The sequence below is a fragment of the Cynocephalus volans genome, chromosome 5, assembly GCF_027409185.1.
Source record: "Cynocephalus volans isolate mCynVol1 chromosome 5, mCynVol1.pri, whole genome shotgun sequence".
Taxonomy (NCBI): Eukaryota; Metazoa; Chordata; class Mammalia; order Dermoptera; family Cynocephalidae; genus Cynocephalus; species Cynocephalus volans.
Genome location: NC_084464.1, coordinates 110,126,050 through 110,152,665, shown reverse-complemented (window position 1 = coordinate 110,152,665; position 26,616 = coordinate 110,126,050). Strand labels below are relative to the sequence as shown.

Below are 26,616 nucleotides of genomic sequence, written 5' to 3'. Positions count from 1 at the left end.
CACCTGGACCCCTCCAGAGGGAACAATTGCTTTATTTGAGTTAGTAAACAGATACACTGAATCACAAGGTGATTTGATTTTTTTTTTTTTTTTTTTTTTAGTTTTCTTCTTTTTTTTGATTTTTTTCTTAATTTTTTTCTCTCTTTTTTTTTTTTTTCTGTACTCATCAGAATGGGATACTCCACGACTGTCTCACCAACTCAGTGCCAGGACACATGCTCGAGAGGACTTCTGGACTCGCAGCTACAACTGTACAAGTGCACACAAGTAAATCTACCCTGTTATCCTCCACCCACGACCGAGGATCGAATTGCACATTTCTCTTAACCATGACAGGAGAAAGCAAACAGTGAAACAGAATCATGGGTGATCTTTCTCACTTTCCCTCTTGTTTTCATTGGTTTGTCCATACCATTCTAATTATCATGAAAGGGCTCTGCGTATGGAGAGATTGTCTCACTGACTTCCTGGATCACCGAAAACCATCAGGGTTGAAATTTCATCTGAGTCTTTCGTGACGCCCAGCAAACATTCCCCCTCGGATTATTTTACACCTTGAGGGCATTTTGGTCTTCAGTTCAACACTCTTGCTCTGTTCCCAAATGGGGTGCTATTTAGGGGAATTTAAAGAGAAAGCTGAGAAGAATAAACATTTACCGAGTTTTCTTGGCATTCAGTCTCTGAAAAACCACAGTATAAACTATTCATGCTGCTTCTTACATCTGTCAAATCGAAAATTAAAAGCCATAAAAGTGTAACACTGAAAATATGGCATCAAAAAGGATAAAGGTGGCCTTTGTAAAAATAACAAGAAAAAGTATATTAGCCAATAAAATATTCTAACTCTTCATTTAAAAGTGCATCCTGGGCAGGACAGAGCTGAATCTGAAGTGCTGGGACTCCAGTACCATCCCTCTCCGCCTTCAAAACGTGAACAGTATAGGTCCAAAACCGTATAATGCAAATCACAATTCTTAGTGTAGCAGCAAAACCACAGCAGTTTTTAAAAAGATTAAAAAAGGATTTTTGTTTTCCAATCTGTATCATCTTCCAGCCTCAGCCGCTGAGCCTCGAAGATGAAGCCGGGAGAATACCTACACTGGTCCTTGTGGCTTGTTGGTGTTTTGTTGTGTTTATTTTAAATCAGGGTGAAATCCCTAAATTCCTCTGGGGAGAAGCAGAGATGGTGGCAGCAGGAAGGCTGGGCCCGCTTGGTGGGTCCAAGGCATGCTGGCTTCTCTGGGCTAGAGGCCACCGAGGGAGGGCCGCTTCCTCTGAGATGCTTAATGACAGGAAGCAGCTTTATTTGCTTGAGTTTTAGCCAGAGGGGGTGGTGAGCTGACCAGCTGGTGTCATTGGATGGTGTGACATGGTTTGCTCCGCGCCCGCTCTCCATGCAAGGTACCCTGTGAGTGAGCATTCCTGGAAAAAGAGGAGAAGGGGCCATCAGAATCCACTGGACCAAATCCCCCCGCCCCAGCCACCCTCCCCACTGGGGAGAATCCAGGCATGAGTCAGAGAGCAACACTCTTTCCAGCCACAGTTCAGACCTAAGTGAGCCCCACAGTTAAGGCAGCTCAGCGTGATTTCGACATGAGTTTCATTCACAGTCTGCTCAGGGCCAGCCCTGCCAGCGTTGAGTGAGGAGATGAAACTCGAGTCACTTTCTGGAACACCACAAAGAGCATGGTGCACCACGCCCTCACCTGAAGACCTCAGCATCCTTCGCAACCCAGCACCTTCATCCCCCACATTATTGCATGCTTAACCAACAGGAGGTTACCCCAAAGCCAGGCCAGGTCACCAGGGGACCCTGGAGCTCCAGATTTCACCCCAGTACTCCTTGTATCAGCCCTGGTGTTTGCTGCAAGGACGGCCAAGAGATTCACTTTTTAGGCAATGAAAAATTACCAAGGACATATAGACTCTCTTTAGAAGTTTCCTACAGAGGCAACTGAGTTGGAAGAATGCTTGCCCCTCTCTCTCTGTGGGTCTTGCCTGTCAAAGGTGAGCCACTCACATCTCTTCACATCCAAAACAAACAGTAGCACTGGACTGGAAGACAATAAACCAACTGGGCCTTAGGGTCCCAGGGTAGATGGTACGAACAGGAGTTTTCACCAGGAAAGTCAGTTTCTGCGGAATGCCCATCCCCACATTCCCCACAGACTCTGCTTCTTCATCCTTACTGGCCTATTTCATGTGCTACCAGACCCTTGGTTTAAACATAGCCTACTGAGGACACCCCCGAGAAGCAGAGACTACAAGGCTGCCAACCAAACTGTAAAGTCCCTGAAGTCTGAGGCTGTGTCTGCTTTGCTCAGGTCTCTACACCCAGCCCCTAGTTCAGAGTCTGACATGCTGTAAGTGCTCAACACACTTTCGTCAAACGAATGGGAGTCAAGCAGCAATCTTCTGCCATACCCTAAAACAGTACTTCTTTCCCTGCCAAGAAAAGGGAACGTCACAAATGAGAACGGGTAAAATTTAGCGATGGTGGGATGGTTACAGAGGACTTGTAAACATCTTTACAACCGTTGAGATTATTCTTAGAACAATGGACAAATAATTTCAGAGAGGTGACAGAATTTAGGACTTGAAGGGACCCCAGAGATAATACACTACAATTTTCTCATTTTATACATGGAGAAATGGAGGCCACAAAGAGGCCTGGAAACTTGCTCAGGGTGTTTGTGACATGTCTTTAGCATGAGTGTAGGAGGTCCAAATGCCCATCGGGAGGACAAAGGACAAGCTGTGCTTTGAACCCTGCTATCCAAATCCTCGTGTTAATGGCCACAATAATCATCATCATCCCAAAACGAGGTTTGGAAATCTCAGTGTGCACGACGGAAAATGCCTGAGTCCCCCAAATCACATTAAATCACTAGATCTGTGTGTATTTAATATGTATATTAAATAACCAAAGTGAAAACGCAAAACACCACAAATATGTAATGGGGTGGAATTACAAGGCCATGGAAACCTTTTCATTTGGCATGGTCAGATTTGGAAATGTGGATATTTATCTCTGAATAAAGAGCTCACATTTTCTCTCTCTCTCTCTCTCTCTCTCTCTCTCTGTTCCTTTTTTGAGAATGAGAGACAATGGAGAGAAGGGATACAAAAACAAAAACACCAAGAGCCACCATCAAATGTGAGGCCACAAAAGATTGGGAAGGATCTGTGGAAGTGACAAGTGGATCCAAAGTCACAGGGGTAGATTCTTCTGGAGACAATTCTTTTGCATTTAGCAACACAGCCTAGAAATTGCTGTGGAGGGAGGGAAACCATCCCCATCTCTGGGCCTGGGACCAAGAATGACCGAATCTTGGAGTCAGAGGGGCCTTTGAATTCTTTCTTTAAAAAGGAAAAGAAAAAAAAAAAAAAGAAGAGGTGTTTAACATTTTCTTCTGGTGACTGGGAAACGCTGCCTTTCTGAACTGTTTACTTAAGAATGCTACAACTGCTTTTCAATAATATAGCTTTTTTCTTCAATGTAATCACTACTGAAAAAAGAGGAATATTTCTCAAATAGGTTTCTGTATATTCAAATCACCTTTGGACAAAGACCAAACATGGACAGCATCAGCCTACTGGAAGAAAATTTCCAGGCTTTCATAAGAGACTGGGGAAATGGGATTATAATGAGAGCCATTCTGGAACCTTAACTACAGCGTTTGCCATCCCAAACACTATAATAATCATTATTACTCTCTGGTATCTATTATTGTCTGGTAAATAATATGTGTTTTCCCCCAAAGTTCTAAAGGGTGCAGCTGCACCACTCTCTATTTTTCACAGCCACACTCCTGCTGCTCTGAAAGCCTCCTCACACCGAGATTATTTTAAGAGAATGGCAGAGCAGACAATTTGTTCTGTGTCCTTCCCTCTCACCAAACACTTGTCTGGGACACCCACAAAGGCCAGATGGTGGCAGTACAAGTCTCTTTCTGCTGATAGCATTTGAGGAGGGGGCGGTGCTGAAGTCATCCTCATTTGCTCTTCTGCTGGCTGGTTCACCCCGTGTTGGTGACACAGGAATAGATTCTGGAACCAATGAAAATGAAGAACCAAGCTCGGGATTCACTTTCCTGATATTTATTGGCACGCAAGGTATGAAACTCAACAGAGTGGGGAGAAAGCAAGCCTGGATTTTTCTAAAGTGAACATGGCAGGAAGTTCCGGAGCCTTAAGCTGGCTCTTATTTTGCCCCTGCTGTGCAGAGGGATCTTATGAAAAACCTGTCCTGTCTAAATTTCTTGACCTGTGCAAAGGGGAAATTACAACAATAAGTGAGACAGAGACTGGAATTCTGGTCCAGCATGCCCCTAACTAGCTGTGTGACCTTGGGCCAATTCCTTAAATCCCCTAAACCTTGATCCTTCCTCTATGAAATGGGTGCCTGGTGAGATTTTCTGTTATAGCTCCCATCTGTCACATGCTGTGATTGTGGGATCTTTGGACAAAAGCCAGTATCAGATAGGTAGAATCATGAACTTGAGCAACTGGGTATTAATCTGTTACCAGTGCATAAGGAAGCCAACTCATTTCTGAATTATGAAGTCCAAATTTTCAGAGTCTCCCTCTTCCTATTAATCTCACTCACACACACATACACATGCACACGCATACATCTCTGAGAGATATTTTGAAGTGCCCCTTAAAGCAGGGAGTTCTGAGAAAGTGGCCATACTTGTGCCTCGTACTTGTTTTTTTTTCTGAAAGCAGGGTAACCTACCTGTTACAAGGAGTGTCACATGCACACAATTACACACAAACAATCCCATCTCTTATAACATGTATATACCATGTATGAAGAATAGCACCACAATGCATGGTCTCCATCGGACATGTATGGCCAGAGATTCAGAATTCCAGGACTCCCTGCCCCTTTTGGCCAGAGGAATGAAATATCCTCTTCATGGAATCAAAATTGCACACTCAGAGCATTGAGAGATTCTCTGTCCATCTGGCAAGTCACTTTTCCATTTCGTCAGGGAAGTATTTCTAAGAATGTGATTTAGTACTCATCCTCCTATATTGCATGATATTTTACAGAGAATTATAGAGAACACAAATGTGCCTGAATACTAATAAATCCTTTCAATGTTGATACCGTCAAAATATGGTCATTCTCCCCTTTACTTCTTTGACCTTAACAACCTAAGACTATGATGGTTTCATTTCACAAAAATTTCAGGCAACCACTTCCAAAAGTAAACGTGTGTCCACAGAAAAGTGTCTGTCTTATTCTACACCCCAACATTTCCAAGCTAGCCCTTCCATGGTGTGAGATTCCACCTCTCCCAGGAAGCCTGCCTCTATTAATCTAACCCACTTTCCAAATTTTTATTCTTATTTCCTTCTTTAAATATCCTTATAACTAGCATGACAAAAATCCAGTAGGTCTGTCCTGTCTTACTCATTTAGAAGGCAGTGCCCCACATCTGTCATGTTTATTCCCAGGAGCCTAAAACCCTGTGGCATCAACTCTGTGATGTGCAAGAAATGCCTGCTGCCAAGCCAGCTTGCCTTTGTCCAATCACCCGGGCCTTAGCAGAGTTCCACTCACTCGGCATGTCTGCTCATCACTTATCACAGTTAAATACAGCCATTACGTGCTGGCTGTGGCAACGCTGTTTATCTGGGACAATAACGAGTCCCTGAAGACTGGCTGCTCTCAGGTAGCTGCAGCTATTCTGGGACACTCACAAGGGTAAAGCCCTGCGGTCAATGAACAGAGCCGCCTGCACCAGCTGATAAACTCCGAGTGTGATGCCAGATCGTGGTCCCCACACCAAGCCCCTCCCAGGAAGCATTCTGCTCGGCGAGGTCTTGCCAAAAAGTGCTTCCCTCTCTCCCCTGTCAACCACTGCTTCATGAAGAATTTTGAAATGGCTTCTACCAGGATGAAAACCGTTTTCATTTTTGAAGTGAATGGCATCTCTTTTCTTATAGCTCATTAATTAATGAAAACAACCGAAAAACATCTCTTCTTTCCGGTAAGATTATGACAGGAAAAAACCCATGGCAAGGAGAGGGCGTGGGGGCCAAAGGTGAGTGTGAGCATAGCTGGGCGCTGGGCTCTGAACTGCAGCTTCTCACGCGTGCTGCTTACCCCATGGCTCTGACAAGCCAAGGCTCACGGTTATTAAAAAATGTTTAATATAAGACCTTGTTTCTTTATTATTTATAATTGTCTCCTTTAGCTATATCTCTTATTTTACTTTTCAATCAATAAAAAGCACAATCATACAAGACCCCCTACTGGGATAACACCATTTTTACTTCTTTGTTTTACAAATGAAAATGTCAGTTTTCTTTGCTTAGCTGGTTTTACGACTTAAATGGGGAGAAAGGCCTATTTGTGACAAGTGTAACCTCTAAAAGTTCCTGAGGGACAAAAAACCTGAATGACAGAGCCCCTTCTTGTGCATTAACATAGTCCTTCTCCTCACCCTGGACAACTAATCTTCTTTACCTCAAATCCTTTCTGGAACCTGAGAGTTTAAGCAAACCAAAGACCCTGCATCCAGCCCTTTTGTAAAAGCATGGAGGGATTCGTGACTAACACTGTACATTTTTTTTACAAATGCACTGGAGCAGGTAGCTATGTCATTCTGAAAAAGGAAAATAAAATAAAGAATTGCATGATATAGCCAATGTCCTGCACGAAATTTTGAAGAGCCTAGAGCTCTATGCCCCTGATGTTCAGGACTAAGCACTTCCTATTGTGGTTTGGTAAAGCTGCATGCAGTGTGTCTTCAAAGAAAGTCAAATTTTACTGAGCACCTACTTTATGTCAAATACCGTGCTAGGCATTTTTATATACTTATTTCACTTATACACTTATTTCATGGGAACAACAATGCTACTGCAATATTTATTATTGTCCTCATTTCACAGATGGAGACCTTTGCCAGGAAGGTTAGAAAACTTACTTGCTCAGGGTAATCATCTAGAAAGGGGCAATGCTGGATGGAAGTTCAGCTTCTTGGACCCTAAAGTCCAGCCCCCCCCCCCCAAGGAGTGCTGCCCCCTAGTCCATGTTTCAACTGTCTCATCTTTACCCTGACATTAGGAGGGTGTCACAATATCAGAGCTATATAGACATACATAGTCCAGCTCCCTTGCTTTGCAAACAAGAACCCTGAGAAGTGACTTGACAAGAAAAATGAATGCATTTTCATTCAAGTTCTATCCATCACACAAACTAGCTGATGTTGGCTTATGTGACTCAGTGGGTCCCAGGCCTGTAGCTCGGCTCCTCAATTTCCCCTCTGTGACTACAGGAGCAGGTGTCATGTCACTGTGTCCTTGTTATAGTGGGAGATGCTAAGTCCAAGATGAACTAAGTAACTCATCCAAGGTGTCAGTGAAAAGGCCAGAGTCATATACCTCTTCTGATTTCTACCACACTGAGTCTCTCAACACTGCTGCCTTCCAAAAATTGCTGCCTTGGACAAAAACAAAACAAAACAAAACAAAACAAAAAACAAATGTTTATTGTGTTAAGACTGAGTTTGTTATTCCTCTATGTTATCTGATCATAGGCATTCTAGGTGAAAAAGAAAGAACACGGAGAAAAAAGCAGCTTCATGTGGCAAAGAGCAATGGCCTATGGGTTAACAGCAGATTTTAAGATTTTTAGGTGAGTTCTGGAAAAGCAGTCTTTCCTACACTTCACTTATTCTTTACGACCAGCCCATTAGCAGACAGAGAGAAAGAGAAGAAAGCTTCATATCTGTGGAAACTCCACTGTAAAAAATAAGAGCAAGAATGCTAATTTCTCCCCCAAACAGCAAAGGAGATGGGGAGTGTGGTTACTAATTGCTTTTCTGCAATGCTTCAACCCCTGAAACTCACACATTCAGGTACAACCTCTTTTCTCTCTGAAACCAGCTGCCTGATGTGAGGAAGCCATGCAGTGAGTGGCAAAAACATGACTCCAGTCCTTGGCACAGGGCATGTAACTCAAGCAGCTTTGGTTGGATCCTGTGTCCCCCTGAGAGGAAAGGCAGATGAGGACTCAGGTTCTAATCCTGGCTGAGCCACTCTGTGACCTTGAGCATGTGCTCTTTTTGTCCCAGCCTCTATTTGTAAAAGTAGAAACAGAGATCTTATGAGAATTTCTGGAATGGTTTTCTGAGGTTGACAACATGGAAGTGTTTCATTACACATCCAAGGGAAGAAGCTCTGGGCTGCAAGGGCCACCATGACAATTCCTATAACAGGCACCTACCATGAACCAGGCAGCTTCTTGGGCATTTTAAGCTAAGTCAATTACCCTGGAGCTGATAACTTTATGAAGTAGGGGTTATTATCTTCATTTTTTATTTATTTTTCTTTTTTCATTTTTTATGTATAAGACATACACAGTGGTTTTGCATAAAGACTCTAGAGCTGGGTTGCCAGTCAAATCCCAGTGCTGCCATTTAGTGGCCACATGACTCTGGGTAGGATATACTTAACCTCCTGGTGCCTCAGTCTCTTCATCTGTAAAATGAGTTTAATAATGGTACTCTCATAGTGTTGTTGTATGTAGCACTGGGAGCACTGCCTACATGTAGAAAGTGCTCAATACATATTAGCTGTTATAATTATTTAATGAGAAAATGCAGGCCCAGAGAGGTGGTAAAACTTGTCCAAATCCTCGCAGCTGGTAAGCAACACGGCCAGTTTTCAAATCCAGGCAGGTCTCACTCTAGCCCTGTGCTCTTCTCCCAGGCAATGCGGCCTTTCTCATAGAACAGTAAATGCCATTTCTATGGCACCTACAACGAGTCACACTTTATATGTGTCCTTACCTATCTGTCACAGCAATTTCATTATTACTCATGATGTAGAGGCTGAGGCTCAGAGAGGTTAAGCCATTTCCTCCCTTACCTAGTAAATGACTCTGCTGGGATTTAAACCCAGGCTGGCCCAATGCCAAAGCAGATGTGATTTTCCACTACACTATATTGCCACCTTCCTTCACTACCAGGAGGCCGCTGGTGCCACATGTGGAAGTTTCAGAAGGTTTACAGCCTGGGTAATGAAAAAAGATAAAAGGACATCTCCAAACAGTTGCCAAACTCCCTTAAAAGTAGCAGCAGGTCCTGGGAGGACCCAATTCTGATGCTGGGAAAATCTCTGTAGGTGTCTGAGGAAGCCACCATGCTTTACCGTGGCTCTTCAGTCCAAGCACAGAGTCCAGGCATCACTGTGACATCAGCGTGCAGTCCCTATGCTCCTTGTCAGTGAAGTCCGCTGCTAGGAGAGCCGCTGCCTGCCTCTGTGTGCCCACCAGGCAATGGCCACAGCACACCCTCCCCTGCTGGCCTCAGGCTCAGAGCTGCTAGTTGGTCAGAAGGGTAGAGCCTCTGTTTCTGTGGCCATATGGGACCAGGCCAGCATCCCCCTTCACTGGACTTTGCAATGTTCTGTTGGCTGTGAGGTTCCCTTCTACCATGTACTATGAAGTCTCCTTTGGCCCATTCTGGGTGCAAAGAAAGTTCTTCCTCCCACTGCACTGCTCCAATGGCTTTACATACTTAAAACATCTTTACCTAGATGCAGTAGCCTAGGCCTCTCATGCTCTAGTGATACATTCTGCAATGTTTAGAATCTGCCGCTGGTAATTAGCCTGTCATTAGAACACAACTATCAGCTTCAGTGATGCCAGTCTTTCTCTTGCTTCCTTTTCTTCTACAAACAGCTGCTGAAGTAATTTTCCTCAAACACAGATTTCATCCTGTCACTCCTCTGCCTGAGGTCACAGCGACGTTGCCTAATGCATCAAATACAAATTCCTCAACCTCCTATTCCACCACCTACTTGCTTCTAGCTCCTCACCCTCCACGGCTTGCCGTTTGCTCGAGCCAGGACAGCTGGGAGGCCATCCCTAACACAGCTTGCTCTTCTCTGAGAATGTGCCTTTTGACACCCTAATGCAACGCTCACTCCTCCACTCCAGGCTTAGAACCTAACTCCGATCCACCTGCTTTAAGGAACATTATCAAGGTAACCCCATTGCCTATTCCTCTGCTGAGACTCTTCTCATCCATTTGTTCAACACATACTTGTACGCCCATTCTGCCAGCCCCTGCGGTCATGAATGAACTAGACCCGTCCCTGCCCTGGTTGAAGTCTACTGTCTGCAGTATCATATCAGTTTGCAGGTTCTGCATATTGCTTTTAACAGTGACCTTAGTTATTTCTTGTTTCTTTCAGTAGGTTATTACCTCCTCAAAACAAGTCAAAGACTCCTGCCACACCCTTTCCCACTTTTTTTTCTTTCCCCTTTTTCTTCCTCTCTCTCTCTCTCTCTCTCTCACACACACACACACACACAGTGACCTGAGTCAGGTAAGTGTTAGATATTGTTAGTGCAAAGTGTATATGTTTTACCCTCTAGGGAAATAAATGAAGACTATCTCTGAACCATGAATGAGCAAAAAGGGACTGTCCCCCTCTGTTTGATATGAGTAATAGTTTACTAAGTTTTGTGGATTATATGAACAAAGTATAAATTAATGATTTATGAAATTCACATATAGGATTTTTAAGTTATTACTCCTGTGCATAGGTCACATACACATACACATACACATACACACAGAGCTGAGACATAGAACAAAGTTATCATCTGATCAGAAGTGAGAAGCACTGTCAAATCAGGACCAGAACCCTCAACCAGTGGCCCTTGTCTTCATTTGTGGGGTCATAATATTTTTCCATCAAAATCTCTCATAGTTTATCAATTAGTATTTGAGATTCATGCTGCTCAAAACTTGGGGGATATGAAAATAGCTATCAAGTCCCATGTTTATAATGCCATAATATTAAATGGGAGGAATGGAGGGGCCTGCCTGTATTTTCGGTTTGGCAAATCTTAGAACTATTTTTTCAAACATTTGGGGTTTGGCTAAACCCAAAACTTATTTTGCCAAGCACTTTGGCCTTAATTTTTAAACCCATGTGTATTTTAAAAGAAATCCAATCTATATGTTTCTGACTCATTTACACTTAACTCATGAAAATGCTGTTTGGTAAGAGCTATTAGATGTTTGAGCAAGTTTATGAGCCTTTTAAAGCCTTCTTTTCCCCCATTCTTACAAGAAAGTTGTATTTTGCCAGCCATAAAAGAGTATGAGCCCCAGAGGCCTGTGATCAGCTTGAAATTTATAACCTCTGAAGCTTAAATGGATTCTGAGTTTGGAAAAAGTTATTCCCCCTCCTCTTTTTCATATTAAGTGTACAAACAGGCTACCTACAATAAAGACAGTATCTTAGCTTCCAAGGTGGCTACATGCAAATAGTAAAGAATTCAACTTATCCACCAATAAATTGTACCGAAGACACTTTGGAGGAACAATATGACACATTAGGTTCATACAGACACAGCTTGAGATCCAACACTCTAATGGAAAGTTTTACTAATTACTTGCAGCATAAGAAAAAGAAGTGGGCCTTGACATAGTTTAAGTCAGAACACTTTGAGTACTGGGGAATTTTTTTTTTTAGTCAACAGACAACCAACCTTGTTTATGACTTTTTATACATTTTTAAAAAGCTATATCTACTAAAAATGACATTTGAATTAAAACCAGAAAAGCACAAAGAACGTGCATGCATGCTGCAATGACTTCACCCTATATCTTCTATAATTATGCTCAGATACCACTCAATTACAGTATTCTACTGGGAGAAGGCTTTTGGATAAAGTACTTAAAAATGGCTTATAAATATTTAAAGTATAAGCATCTAACAAATCATAATGACCAAGTTTTACATTTAACCACATGTGCTCCAAATATCTTGAAATTACTCTAAATATGGGTTTAAAATATCAAAAGGGCTTGTTGATGGGATGCAGAAAACTTCACAGAGAAACTTAAACCTGATCATTCTTGCTCCCACAACACCCAATCTGCACATTTTTTAAAGTGTACATGTGTAGATTTCTTTAGAAAAAGATCACGTTACAGTCTGAATTTCCAAAACAAGAGTGGAAGGATGAAATATAGGGTTTCCCCTTCTCTTACCAAATGCAGTTTAGCCACTTTGCTTCTAGATAATTTGTTATTCTAGGTTAGCTCAAATTTAAGACAGTAACATTTTAGGAACAACTTGGAGAACTAAGCCAGCTGCAAGGAGGATATCATTACAAATTGAGACACATGTTGTATGGGAATACCATTCATATTCAATACCAAAAACACGTCTGGGGAAATAAGCCATGCAAATGAGAAAGAGATATACTTTTTAATTGCATTTTTTGGATGTTAGGTCAATGTTTCATATCAAATGAGTCTATAAAGTGTGTTTCTCCCGTTTGTCCTTTAGATATTATCATTCACATTCTTACTTCCCTTTTTACCCAAAACAAAACACAGCTTGCTATCAAAGAAAGACAACAAACCAGAGGTTCAGTGGGTGAAATGAAGAGTGTTGGCACAGCCACATGTCTGCATGGGAATGAGGCTTGGGAGCACTGGAAGCCTTCGTTTGTCACAGTCCTGACCCCTCGGCTGCGTGGAAAAGGCAGCTCTGCTCCTGGGCTTCCATCTCCCCTTTCAGTTCTGCTGATGACCATAATTCTGCCCTAGGAGCAGCAGAGTTAAGAGATATCAGGGGCGACCCGACTGCTTACCAAATGAAGAATAGTTAGTACACTCGGGAACTATTTTAAAGCACTGGAGACTAATTCCAAGTTTTTGTTGTAATGGTTGTTAGCTTTTACTTCAATCACTGCCACTAGAATCTTTTAAATGATACTAGTAATTCATGACTTCCCTCCTTTCTGACGGCCTCATGTTCTCAGTCCTAGCCCACTCTACTCTTTTCTCAAGCAGAAGGCTGTGGAAATAAATCCACAAATCTGGAGAAGAGCTGTACGCAGTTAGTATTTAGAGCTGGCATCCGAGATGGCATTCACTCCTTTTCCTTGACAATGGACCCCTGTTAAATGATGCCAGCACTAAATTGTTTATCTTTTCAAACTAATTTATTTGCTTCTCCAAATGAAATCCTTTCATGCCTTTTGAGATATTAAAAAAAGTTCACACATGCAGAATGCATTGCCTTAACATCCATCCACACATAAAGTGTCATGTACTTCAAATGGCAGCTGAAGGATACAAAATAATTCTGTGCACGACATATTGAAGGAAAACAGAATGGCTACCACGTCCCTTTGGCACAATCTCTTCAGCAGGATTGTCTGGAGAAGGCAGGGTGTTCAAGTGGAGGTAAGTGTTACACCACATGAGGTAAGTGTTCCACGCTGTAGTGTATCTTGGTCCTCAGACATCTCTGCCCTGCAGTGCTCGTCTGCATGAAGGTAGGTGTAAATGATGAAATCATGAGGTACAGGCAGCCAGCCGCTCAGGCCGGCAAGGGCATGATTCACTGGAAACCATTTAGGGAACTTATTTCCAGTGCCCTTCTAGGCAGCAGCTCGTTAATAGCTGGTGGAATGTTCCCCCTCTCTCCAGGTGAAGCAGCATGCTGGGAAAGAGGGAGGATGGGTAGTGTTGTCACACACTGCCACATCAACGCCCTGGTGTCTACCGGCCTGTCTACTTCTCTGACTCCAGCCATTCTGCTCTCTTGGCCTCAGTGGAAGGGTAGCAGGTTTTTCAACAGAAGGACAGCGTCTCCCTATACAGTACAAATGTTGAAAGTCCAAGTGCTGGGGAAGTACCTAGCTTGTTTCTTTTCTTGCTTCCCTTTTTGTCTTCACCAGAGGTGCTTTCACTGTAGTAACATGAAGAAAAGTCTATAACCTTCTGCATTGCAGCACTAGGCAATTTATTGAGGCAAGTGCTACATTATGTAGCTGCAACTGTGATTCTGCAAATATTTGGGCCACAGCAAAAATCGCCGAAAAATAAATTCTAAGTTTTAAGGGAAACTTACAATTAATTCAGCTTCCTCAGAGTAACTAGAAAAATTCCAATTCAGACGTTCCTTGGTAAGAATGGAAGATAATCCGTCAGAGATGTAGAACCCAAGAAAATGCCTCTGTGTACAGGTACATAAAACTTGCCACAAAATTTCAGGGGGAGTAGCTGAAGGTCATTCAGGGACTAGTGCAGGGGGCAGGAGGCCAGCTTTAGGGGGCTGCCGCATGGATCAGAAGGTTTGGAGACCAGGACCAGGAATAGTGCTGCACTTGTGTGAACTTGAGTGAGTCCCTCTTGAGAGTCTGTGCACCAAGCACTTAGCTTGCCTCACCCCAGTCCCAGCCCTGCTGAAGGTGGAAGATTATGGCTACATCCGAAAGTAATAAATACCCGGTGGATATCACATTTCATATTCCATCATAATCTGATTGAAATAATATCTAAAAGTCAGATGCTTACACATTAATACCCTTCCTTCAAGTCTCTTGGCATTAGGGTTAACATGGACTCAGCAGCAATGAATGGGACATGTCAAAGGCTAGTCTTGACACTGTTCATTCCAGAAAGCTTTCCTCTGCAAGTCTGAAATGACCATAGCAAGCACTCTCCCGGTCCTCACGGCTCACATGTGTGCATGACACAGACCTGGTGGCTTCACTGGCTCTTTGAAGTACCTCTACCTAGAGCTACACAGCCAACGGCATCCTGACAAGCACGCTAACCTTTAACTTAGGGATTGTCACTAATTAACACTTCCAATAATCAAATACTGGAACATTAACTAGCTCAAGTCTGGCATAGGATTTGAGCACATGCCATTTGTACTGATTTCTTCTTGTCACTCTATGTTCCTTCTTTTCCTTGATTCAAAAGTAGGCACCTATAGTATTGCTTTGAATGTATGGACTTACTTCCCAACCTCCTCCCAGGCAGCCTCCTCTCTTAAACTTCTCAGTCTGAGAAATTAATTGGCAAAACGTTACTTGTCACCCCCTCCCTTTTGGCTTCCCTAATGAGGCAAACCCTCTGTCTTGCAGCAGTTGTTTCTGGGATTGTGGATCCATGACCAGACTAATAATTAAACTCCAAGAAGCCAAAACTATAGGCGCCTCCTCCAGCTTTCCCTGAGAGAATAAAAGGTCGAATCCCCGCTGCTGAGCCTGGAGTAGCATTGTGAAATTGTGGCCAAGGAAAAGAGTCTCACATTTTCTTTCTGGTTTTAGAAACATATAAGAAATTCGGGAGCCACAAAGGTGGGAAGTTGTACAGACCTGTTGCTCCTCGAGAATGGAAAAAGTGAGGGTAAAGGGGTTACTCCTGGTACACATTTTTTCCATTTGTTATTTTACTTAAAGAGAATATGTCATTTCCCCAGAAAATTGAGGAGAAGCAATATTTTCTTTTGAAAATCTTCAAACATTTGCAAATGATTATTCTGAACTCCCCAATGTACTATAAACAAGTGTAAACTGTAGAAATTTAGAAAATGTCCAAATATAAACAGCTATCCCCCCAAGCACCCAGGCAAAGACAAAGACAGGAGTACACCATTTATAAATAGAATTCTTTGTGGATAGAACAGTTTGAAAAATGTTTGTACATTGTTTTCCTTATTATTTGGGGGGATTTTTTTCCAGCTTACAGAAGCTGTAGAACTGGTATTTGGAGTCTTAAAAGTTGAAGATTAAAGGGAGTTACAACCTTTTAAAATTGTCAACTAAACTTAATTAGTTCTGCATCTGGGAAAAATATCCTCCCATTGAAATCATTTGTAATCATATCAACAAACAAGAATGCATAAAGTTAGGTAACCAGGAACAGAATAACTTCCAAATGAGGGGGAAAAATTATAATTTGAAAGACCTAGCAAATATGATGACTTCTTTGAAGAAAATTGTATCTACCTGGGTTTCTGATTTCAAGATACAGTCTGCTTTGGAGATATTTTAAATAATATTTTAAAATAGTAATACAGTAGGACAAAGGTAGGCATAGTGAGAATGAAGAATGCTGACTGAAGTTACTGACAGATGCTCCTATGAGAAATAATATAATCAATTACCAACAAGCACATGGAGAAATCACTCACCTGCACCTCACCTACCACATCTCAGCCTGAGTTTTGCTTTTGGTTTATAATGCTTTCCACTTTGGCTTTAACTGGTCACCAGTGTTCACCATCAAGGCACGAAAGCCATTCAGTCCTTTATTTAATGGGTGCATTTCCAATTTTCCCAACCATATGAATGGGCTAGCTTTCCAAAGGTGTAAAAGAAAAACAGCACCACATGTGCACTGAAAATCAGGAAAGGCCAGAGCATGTGAGTGAATTATGGCAGGTGGAGACTGCTATGAGGTGACAAGGAACTACTGAGGGCAAGAGGAAATGTGATTTAGTGGAGGAGAAGTAGTTCTTCCCCCATCTTAAATCACTTGCCTGTCACCCCTCTGTGGCAGACAAAGCATGAGTATTTCTGACTTTAGGGAAAAGCTGTAATTTCTTGGGGGACCTATCATAAAAAGAACTTTCCAATCTCAAGAGGTACTGGGCAATTTCATCACTGTATCAGCTGAAATTGGCTGAAGCCAGGTTAATATTTTTAGTAATGATTCTGGTGCACATGCAAGACCCTTGCCTGATTCTTTACTCAGAAACATATATCATCCAAATAGTCGTCACGCATTTTATATTTTTATATTCTTTTGGTCTCATAGCTACTTATAGGCTAGCATTACTATTTTTTGATCTGGTCACTTCCCACCCCAGTAATGGCAGTAAAATTTTTCACCCTCCCATTCTTCCTTTAATGTCATTTGAATGAGTGGTATTAGAATGTGTTTAAAATGACAATTCCCAATGTTTTCTGACTTTCTGAAGGCTGTCACTTTTTTTTTGCACATCTTCCCATTGTTCACAGCTTTGTCAACTAGATTAAATTAGTCTCGTGAAGAAATCAGGGGCATTTTCAATTGAGGTGGCTGCAAGAAGGCTGAGGCCATCTGTCTTCAGACAGCCCAACTTGCAGATGTAAAATCAAGGAATGGTGAACTCACTTTTAATATTCTGCTCCTACTGGTAAAGCCATCAGTGGATAAGGAGACTGCCAACTATGAGGGCTGACAAACCCTTCTTGAACCACCCAGCAAGTCTCCTTGCTCTGGGCTCTGCTTCCCAAGCAAACTTCGGGCCATAAGTCAGGTGCCCAGGTAGATATGCTAACTTAGACACATGGGCCGGAAACACCACATCAAGTGTCATGCTCTACACTTATATTTCCCACTGTGGGGTAATAGGTTGGTAATGTAGTTTTGTTGCTGTTGTTGCTGGAAAAACAAGAATTAAATACTGTCTGAAGAGTTAGAGAAGTTGATAGATAGGCTCACGTTTTTTTGTTTTTATTTCTTAGGAACTTCTCCCAAGACAACTGAGGTGGATAAAAGAATTTTAGTAAATAGGGTAATAAAGGAACTATCATTAGCCTATTATCCTACAGTGTTTTAAAGAAAATTTAACTCTGGAATCAGATAGCCTGTATTTGAATCTCAGCTCTGCTTACTAACTTGGTACTCTTATGCAAGTTACTTAACTTCTGTCTCAATTTTCTCATCAGTAAAATGAAAACAATAATTGTCCTATAAATCCAGATCTGAAGAAACACTACTGAAAAACGCTTAGAAGAGAACAAGCAATCATTCTTCCTGGGAGGTCCACCTCTCCTACCCCAGGCCTCCTTCCTCCCTGGGTTTATATCCCCACCAGATGGTAAGTGCCTGGAGAGCAAGCACAGGAACAGCATCATATTCCCCTTTGAATGTCCCCAGTCCCTGGAAGGAGCAGTGCACAAGTTAGGTACTCAATAAATGCTCATCTTGTCTCTCTTCCTTTCCATAAACAGTTGATAAACTCAACTGAATTTTGGCCTGCTGCTGCCCACTTGGACAGAGGGAAGAGCTGGAGATCTGGGTAGGACACACCTGAGTTAAATACTGGTACCCCACTTACCAGCTCTGATTTGGGCAAGGTCTCTAAGCCTCATCTTCCTCCTTGGTAAGATGCACACGATGCCTGTTCTACCAGGATTGGTGGGAGAAGCAAATGAGACCACATCCGGATATAGTGGGCACACGTGGTAGTTGCCTCTCCCGCCCCTGAAACTCAGGTCTCAGGAACAGTGGCTCATTTGGCATTAATGAGAATTCTCCCGTGAGGTCAGAGATATCCCCTCACTTCAGCACTGCTGCCCCTGTCCCTATCAAAGCCTTTCACGTCTGCAAGAGGTGAGCAAGCCCGCAGCTGGGTGGCTGAGACCTCAAAGGGGGAGAAAGCAAAGCTGGTCAGTGATGCTTGAAGCCTGCCTTGGGGAATGCTGGTTGGTGCCAAGCTGAAGGAAGAGACCCACAACCAGGAGCTGGGAGCCATTGCTCCAACACCCTGCCAGGCAAAGGGGGCTTAGGGCCTGTGTTCAGTTGGCATATGCATGTAAGAAGGCTAGTATTTACTCCCATCTTACAAATGGAATCCCGTGGTTATCAAGAAACTTTGGTGAGCTGAGTAATTCTGCCAGTGAGGCTACCAGCTTTTGGAGGTGGCCCAGCTCATGGGTTCGCTGGATCTTTTATCACTGCCCTGCAACCTTGCCACAACATTTAGGTGTCTCACATAATCTCTCCTTCCTCCCCACATCCTCCCCTTCTCCAGTAGGGGGGATTACAGAGATGAGCATAATAATAAAATAAAGTGTAGTTAAGGAGATATTGTTTCAATTTAGGCTTAAGACTGGGCTTTACCCTTAAGTAGATAACCTTGGGCATGGCACTTACACGCTGTGGCTCAGTTTCCTTAGCTGTAAAAAGGGAATGATGCTACTAAACAACTGCTCAGTATCTTAGCTGTTGGATCAAAATGTTGATAGCAGGTGACCACACAAAGTGTGCTGTAAAACACGCAAGGCAAAATCACGATTATGAGTGCAGCTCTGCCTCTGCCTTGCAAGAAGTAAGGCGAGGTGCACTGGCTCTTGTGGAGGGGCGCCCAGGCGGACATACAAACCTTTTACTTATTCTGATTTCTAATTCGGAGGCACCTCCTTTTGAGTGGCGGCTCCAGGTCCTCGGGCCCGGCGCTGAGCATGGGCGAGGAGATGATGCAGGGCGCCATGGCAGTCTTCTCGGCGGGTTTTGGCACAGGCTGGATCACGCAGCCGGTCTTGGGCAGCATCCGCAGAGCATAGGCGTGGTCCTCGTCCGCGGGGTTATTAAGGTTCGGGTCTGACTTGTCGCCCCCCGCCAGGGCCTCCTCCCCCATCAGCTTTTTGGCCGCCTCCCCGTCCAGGTGGCAATTGGAAGCACAGTTGTTCTCCTTGACGGACTCCAGCTCGCTCACCGCCGGTTCCTCGGGCGACAGCAGCTTCTTGGGGGGCGCGGGCGGCGGCGGCGGCTGCTCAGGAGGCGGTTCCGCGCTCTTGGCGCCCTCGGCGGCGGCGACAGTGGCGCCGCGCGTGCCGTTCACGATGACGTTGCAGGCCGCGGCCGCCTCGGGACCCGCGGGGGCGCCCGGGCCGGGGTCCCCGGCGGCGGGCGGGCTGCAGTGGCCGTCCCTGCAGCCGCCGCAGGTCCTGCGCTCCGCGGCGCCCGGCTCGCGCTCCGCCTTGACGTGCGCGTGCAGCGCGCGGTGGATCACGTTGTGCAGCCGGGCGCGGTGGCCCACGGTCAGGTCGATGACGCCGTCCTGCGGGCCCTGCAGCACGCCGGGGAAGCCGAGCGGGCCTCCCGCGCCCGGGGGGCTGCCGGCGCGCCGCGTCAGGTCCACCACCTCGCTGCGGCCGTGCTCCGCGGGAGCAGGCGCCAGGCTCAGGGCCTGGCCCGAGCAGCCGGGCGAAGAGTCCGCCGACTTGGACGAGCCCTGCTTGGAGTCCCGGGGGGACAGGGACTGTCCGCCTGGCTTGCTTCCTGCCGCCGAGGAGTCCCCGGGGGCGCTCGGAATGAAGTTCTCCCCGTTGCTGGAGAATCCGTTAGGGGGCTTGGAATCATTGACGTGGGGGATGGGAATTGGGATGGGGATGGGCACCGGCAGGGGCACGATCACGGGGTATGGCACGAGCAGGGTGGGGGGTGGCACCAGAGGGGCGAGCGACGGCAGCCCGAAATTCATCATCTGGGGCACCGGCATCGGGCCATTTGGCATCATGCTCACAGGCGGGAAGGGAAGACTAGGCAAGGGGGCGCCGGGGGGTGGCGGGGGCAGCAGGCCCGGGGGGTTCCCCGGCATGGTGGGGGTGCTCGGGGGGTGGATGTGGGGCGATAGCATGGGCCGGTGCATGGGACTGGAAGTGGGGCCCAGGTTCCTGGGGCCTCCGGGCGGGGGCCCGATGCCGGGTAGCAGGGGATTGGGCAGGGGGCTGTTGGGGTTGGAAGCGTGGTGCGGAGGCCCGCGGATGAAGGGCGGGCGGATCTGCTGCATGATCTGCTGCTCCATGAAGATGGGCAGCGGCACAGGGCCCCGGTTGGTCATCACCATGGGAGGGCTGCGAGGCGGGACGCCAAGGGGAGGCCCGATGCTGGCAGGTGGCTGGACAGAAACAGGAGGGATGTTTGGAGTCTCGCTGATGGGGATGGACTTGGGTACCGGCGTGGGGATTTTAGTAACAGAGCAGTTGGCAGTGTCAGATGGAGAGACCGTGGCGGACGCCGACGGGCCAGGGCCCTGGCTTTGGCCAGCTGCAGCCACTGGGGAGGGTGCCTTCCTCCGAGCATCTGTTAGCGGGATATTCCAAGAGTCTGGAGTAAGCAGCTGCACCCCAGTGCCTTCTGCTTTATTTTCCATGGGAGGGTGTAATGTGCTGCACAGCCCAGCTGGAAGATTGGCTTGTGTCTCTTTGTAGAAAATGTCCATTTTGTATTGATTGAGGCATTTTGCACTGCAGAACTGAAGCCTTCTTTCCCCGTCCCCAAAATCCAGGTATTCTTTTGTGTGTCTTATGTGCTTACACCAGTCACATACCTACAACACAGTAATAAAAAAACCACAACAGTAAGATAAGCAATTTCCCTGGGTAGATGGCATTTCATGTTAACATAAAGGCTCTTTCAAACCTTATCAAACACAATTTTTCAAAAAGACTGAAGTGTTTCCTTCTAAAAGGTAAAATTCTGAAATGTTTGCAAAATGATGAGTTTGTTTTATAAATATTAACTCTTCAGCATAGCAATTATCACAACCTCTTATTCTTTTTTTTTCAAGAAATTGTTGTGTCCCCTTTAAGCATGACTTCAAGATGGTGCTGAGAAAAAGGAGTACATATACCTGCCCAACATACCTGCCTACACCTTTTCACTTGTCAAAGAGACTCACTGTAAATGCAAATCTAAATTTCGTTTTGCAGGTAAGGATTCTCCAGAAAGTTCAATGGGCTTGAAACATAACCCTTTAAAATTCTCCTCATGCAAAGTCCCTTTACAGTATTGACTGTGTTCGATAATGCAGTTGGAAAGGGTGTGCTGTGTTAACCAATAACACAAAGCACTGAACATCATTATGTCTGGCTTCCAAGGAGAAACTTGGAATTAATCATGAAGTCTGTGTGAGGTTTAGCTATTCCCAACCTGTGATGTTGCAGCAAGCTAGAATTATTTTTTGAGCTGTTTGCCCACTCTCTCTCAGTAGTCAGAATTTTTGGTGACATTTCTTGGCAGGTGGTCTTATTTAACAACTTTTCAAACACCAGTGAACATTTTCCAAGAGTTGTTATGGCTTCCCTCCCTCCCCCAAATCTACTCCTGGCAAAAGAAAGTCATCACCAAATTTATTTTAAAGTTGGGCTGTAGAACTAATTAAAGGCTGAGAGCTATTCCCAATTGGAAATCACTAGACATCAAAGTTCAAAAAATAGTCATTCTCGGCTTCAGAACCCATTACTTTGGAGAAATTATTGTGATTTCATTAACACATTAATTTTGCAACACCATCAGCTCTCACAGATGGTGAAGACATGATCTACAATTCAAATATGACTCTTGTTTGCACAAATGTCTTTCCTTCATATGGCATTTTAAACAAGAATTAATATGAGTAATCTTGCCATAGCTATAAACAGATAAACAGATGTCAAAATTTTCAATAGTTCTTTCAGTGCCTTACTTTTTTTGACAGAATTTTACACACACAATCCTTTTTCTTTTTCTTATTCTTTCTTTCTTTATTTTTATTTTTTGTCATTTCCTCAGTACTCAAGCCATATAGCAGCAGAAGAGATACTGTGACACACAGTGCAATGGTGAGTTTTTTGAATCTGAGTCTCTTCCCCAGTAAAGCACTGGTTCCAATATTGTTCTAAATGGAACCCTGTTTTTGTTGAAGAGGGTATCTGTTGTTCTGTTGTTGGTATATGTTGGGTTTTTTTTCACTATTGTAAACTGATATAATTAAAAGATGATAAATTTTAACAATGATTGGTCACATAAACAATGCAAAAACAACATATGCTGGGCATTTGATTACTCATCTCATTTAACTCTCAGCTTTCCTTGATTGTAAACAGTGGTGGCATGCTAGTATGCGATTGTGGGTGAACACTCACATGGCAGATGTGGGTCTGTATGTGTAAATCCACCCTTTTTTCTTCTCACTTGTTTTTTCCCCTGATGTTTGCAGGTAATAAATAAACTTGATGGTGTGAGATTGAATAACATATACTTATTGGCACACATTAGTTTTTGTTTGGTCACATATCAAATTGCCCTTTCAAAATACTTCTTGCAAAAATTTGAGTGAGAAAACTGCTGAGTGACCTTTGATGATCAGAAAGGCATTCTCACAATTTAGTTATCAAAACTGCTGCAGTTGTTAAAAGTGGCTAAAAATATATAATTTCATTGTTAACATACTCTTGCGTTTTACAGTGTTTCAGGTTCTTCCTGAATTAAAGGAAGTTTTTATCATAATTGAGAGTCCCAGTTTACAAGTAAGTGCAGAATTGCCTCTGTTGAGAAGAGACCCACAGAATCCAGCAGACCTTCAAAATTCTCATCTAGATAAAGGTTAAGTAAATTAGTAGTGAAAACATGATGCACATAAGTTCTTACTTTCAAAACCTGATTGTTTTAATAAAGTTAATTTGTAATGATGTAGCATTTAAATTCCATTATGAGATAAAAACCACCTGCTTTTGTTTCAATATTAGACATCCATAGAAAGTCTAAAGTGTAAATTTATAAGCTTGAAGTGAGGGAATCAAAAATAGCTTCTTTAATCATGAACTAAAAAACATTATCAGTGAATTAAACTAATTAAAATAATGTACCAAAATTTCTGGCATATTTCTTTTGGATCTTATTTTTTAACCATAAGGGGAAAGAGTTCTCTGAAATTCTTAATTGGTTTTTAAAATTTCCAGATTGAATTATTTGCCTCCAGAGGACTCCTGTTTCCTCAAGCTAAATAAATATTTTCAAGTGGAATAAAATAATAATAATAATCTAAATATAACTTAAATGCTCTCCCTTCACTTCCTTCACTTCCAATCATTCATTGATGAATAAGGAATGCTCATAAGATCTTTCCCAATTATCAAATGAGAATTCTCCATCATATTTTATCTATTTCCACATAAAAAGAATTACAGACATCAAAGTTAAAGGCAAAAATCCTACTTCATCAAATTTTCCTGTTAAAGCAAAGGTTAGCTACTTGATTTTCTGCAACATCTCAAAGTGTTTAGTAATAGTGTGCCAGTTTATCTATCTCCTTTTGGGTAATGTGAGAGAGTGTGTGGGGGTATGCGTGTATGGCTCCTTGCCTTATTACATTTCAATTCAGAACACTGATCTAAAAATACAGAAAAGCAATCTTTCTGATGAAGCAAAAAATTATTAGGGAAAAAATTCTCACTTAAGAAATAATGAATCAAGTCTGTCCTATAGGACACATCATTTAAGATGAGGTCAATGAATTGATGGCACAAATGGAGATATCATGTGAGGCAGTAAAACACAGCACCATCATTCATTCTACATCTAACTAATGACACACTTCTAGTAATTAGAGATTTCATCATAAGAACCTGAGCTGATTACTGAAGATGTGATAGTTAGGTGAAAATTTATACTGTATCTCTCTCTCTTTAATAAAATAACATTTGTATATTCATGAAGTATACAGCATGTATCTCTTAAACTGTGGTTTTCTGAATTGTGGTATTAGGGGGTATTCTTCCCTTCTTTTTCCATAGTTGGCTTTAAATTTTATTTTATTTTTACTTTTTGAGGCATTATTTTTTCCTTGTTATGCCAGGAAGTATCAAAATTCTTTTAGATATTTTAAAAGATAAAGATTAAGAAGTGTAGAGCTTAACTCACTGGGCTCTGGAATGATTTCCCCCCTTATTCCACCCCAGCTTTGTTTCTGTTGGAATCTGGCCTCTTTGGTTCCACTTTTTTCCCTAACAGGTCCCAGATTGGACAGAGGGCTGAAGCTGTTTAACAATGCCAATCTGGAGACCGAACAATCAGCACATGCAATGCCATTGAGCAAGACAGCTGAAACGCTTCGTATCACAAATACATAATGTATCACCAGGAAGACAAAAAGATCATAAAGGAGATAAGCAAATGCGTATTCCATTCAGCCCTATAACAGCAGTCCTCAAAAAGATTAAATTTACCTTCCTGGGATGTGTCCAATTCTAAACAACAGAATGAACATTTCCTTTAGTCCATTTAGGGTATTTATATTTTGGTGGCTGACTGCCAGGGTAGTACTTATAAGCTCAGTGGCCTGATGGATTCACTCCTTTCCTGTGAATAAATGTGTGGCAACCTACACCACTAAACTTCTCTAAAGACACTGCCTCAGCAGAAATATCACTTGCTCGTGATATAAGAAAACCAAAAGGCAGGACTTCTGGTTCCTATAACTCTTTCCATCTTGTATTTCCCCCTGGAAAGAAAGAAAGCTATTCATGTTGGCAACTGAGCCTTTATTTTTATATAAATGTCCAAAGTCAAAGCCAAAGTATGCCATGAGGTTACCCATACGGACACAATATATACATTCTGCTGGGCTTAAGAGACGATTAGGGTAACTGGGGGAGGGGAACAGGGTTTCTAATTAACACATTAATCAGCTGTCAGCTGTGGGAATAAAGTTCATCCTTTAATGGAACCTATCGCTGCCTTCTGAGTTGTAATCTGGCATCAGGCAATACTTAATTAAGAAAGTCTTTTGTTGAAATCTTTCTTATCTGGGCAAAGTTGCTTACTGCAATGGAACTGCAAAACGATATTACCATCTTCCTGAATGCCATCAAAAATTCAAACAAAACAAAAAAATCTTCATGAGTTTCTGAGTTTTGTTAACATAGCACCCAGGTTGCTATATAGCTCAGAAGCTGTAGCTCCTTAAGCAAAATTGTAGGGTGCTTCTCTAGGCCTTGATATGTTAAATGTGGCATTGATCCTGTAGCCCAGGCCAACTCAAAAAATCATGAGCTCATTTGAGAGGAAGCAAAGGAGGATGGAGAGACACGGGCGGGGGTACTCTGTGTTTTGAAGGCTTTGTCTACAGGACCTACCTGTAGACAGTCGCTCACAGCATGAGTTGAGGGTTCAGACTGACCGCACTTGAGCACTTGCTCCCAGCCCTCCCCTGGAGTGCTGTGGTCCCACCATCAACTGTCCACTTGAGTCTAGATAGTGCCTCCAGCAGGGCCCACATTCAGTGCACCTGGCTGGCAAAGGATGCTTTGGAAATCACACGGGATTTGGAATCAGAAGACGTAGGTGTGAGTCTGGGCTTTTTCACTTATTAGCAGTGCAACCTTATGAAAATCTGTCTCACTTCCTTCATCTGTAAAACGGAGCTAAAAGCAGTCAGGATTGTGTGCCAGGCATAATCACTAAGCTTGTTACATAGTATGTCTTTATAACCTCCAGCCATCCCCCATCATGGTCAATGATGTCCCATATGTTTTAAGTTTATTTTGTGGGGATGATGCTTCTACAGTAGTGAAGAGAGAAAAGGAAGTTTTGTTCACAGCTTTCCTATGAGCCTGTGTATCTTTGAGATAAAATGGGGCATGTTTCTCTCTGGGCAAATGCATGCTGCATCTCACAGACACCAGCCCCCCACTCTGCTTCCCAGGAGACTCTGTCCCAGGGATAAAAAGGGGTGTCTGCAGTGACAAGGAACACAGCTATCAGTTCTATGTGCATGCCGGCTGCCCACCATCCTGAGAAGACTCTATTCAAGGCCAGTCATTCTCTAATTCAGGCAAAAGCTTGATAAAGCAGCATGGCTGCTTGGAAATGAGTGTTAGAACCATTAAAATGAATAATTCCTCTTAGGCTCAACTGCTGTTTGAATAGTAGAAGCCATAAACTGTGCTATTCATGTTTTATTAAAAAACAGAGCTGATGAACGATCTGCTTGACTCATTACATGGCAGAACTATCTTCCAAAGGAAGGGCCAGAAGCCACAGTATCAGAGGCTCTTAAGACAGGAGGGCCCCACCCCTGCCACGGCAGAATATCTGTGTGAGGGAAGAGGGGGTGCCACAAAACTGCAGGGGGTGGAGGGACCAAGTTCAGCATTCCAAGTTTCCTCACAAAATTGGATTTGAGAGTAAAGGAAGGCAAATGATGACCTAGCCATAGACACGCAAAGCATACAGAAATTAGGAGAGGGATTTAACAAGGACTCTTGTACCAGAAAAAAAAAAAAAGCAA

At 43.4% G+C, this 26,616-nt stretch overlaps 1 protein-coding gene across 2 annotated transcripts in view; it reads right to left on the bottom strand.

The window, feature by feature from the left end:
- Nucleotides 1–1,340: 1,340 nt before the first annotated feature.
- Nucleotides 1,341–26,616, bottom strand: part of SOBP (sine oculis binding protein homolog) — a 152,014-nt gene continuing 126,738 nt past the window's right edge. For both annotated transcript variants that reach the window (XM_063097470.1, XM_063097469.1), the window contains 2 exons: nt 18,946–20,895; nt 1,341–1,422 (listed from right to left, as the gene is read on the bottom strand). In XM_063097470.1, coding sequence (XP_062953540.1) covers nt 18,949–20,895 — 1,947 coding nt within the window. In that variant the 3' untranslated portion in view covers nt 1,341–1,422; nt 18,946–18,948. The remainder of the gene's footprint in view (nt 1,423–18,945; nt 20,896–26,616) is intronic.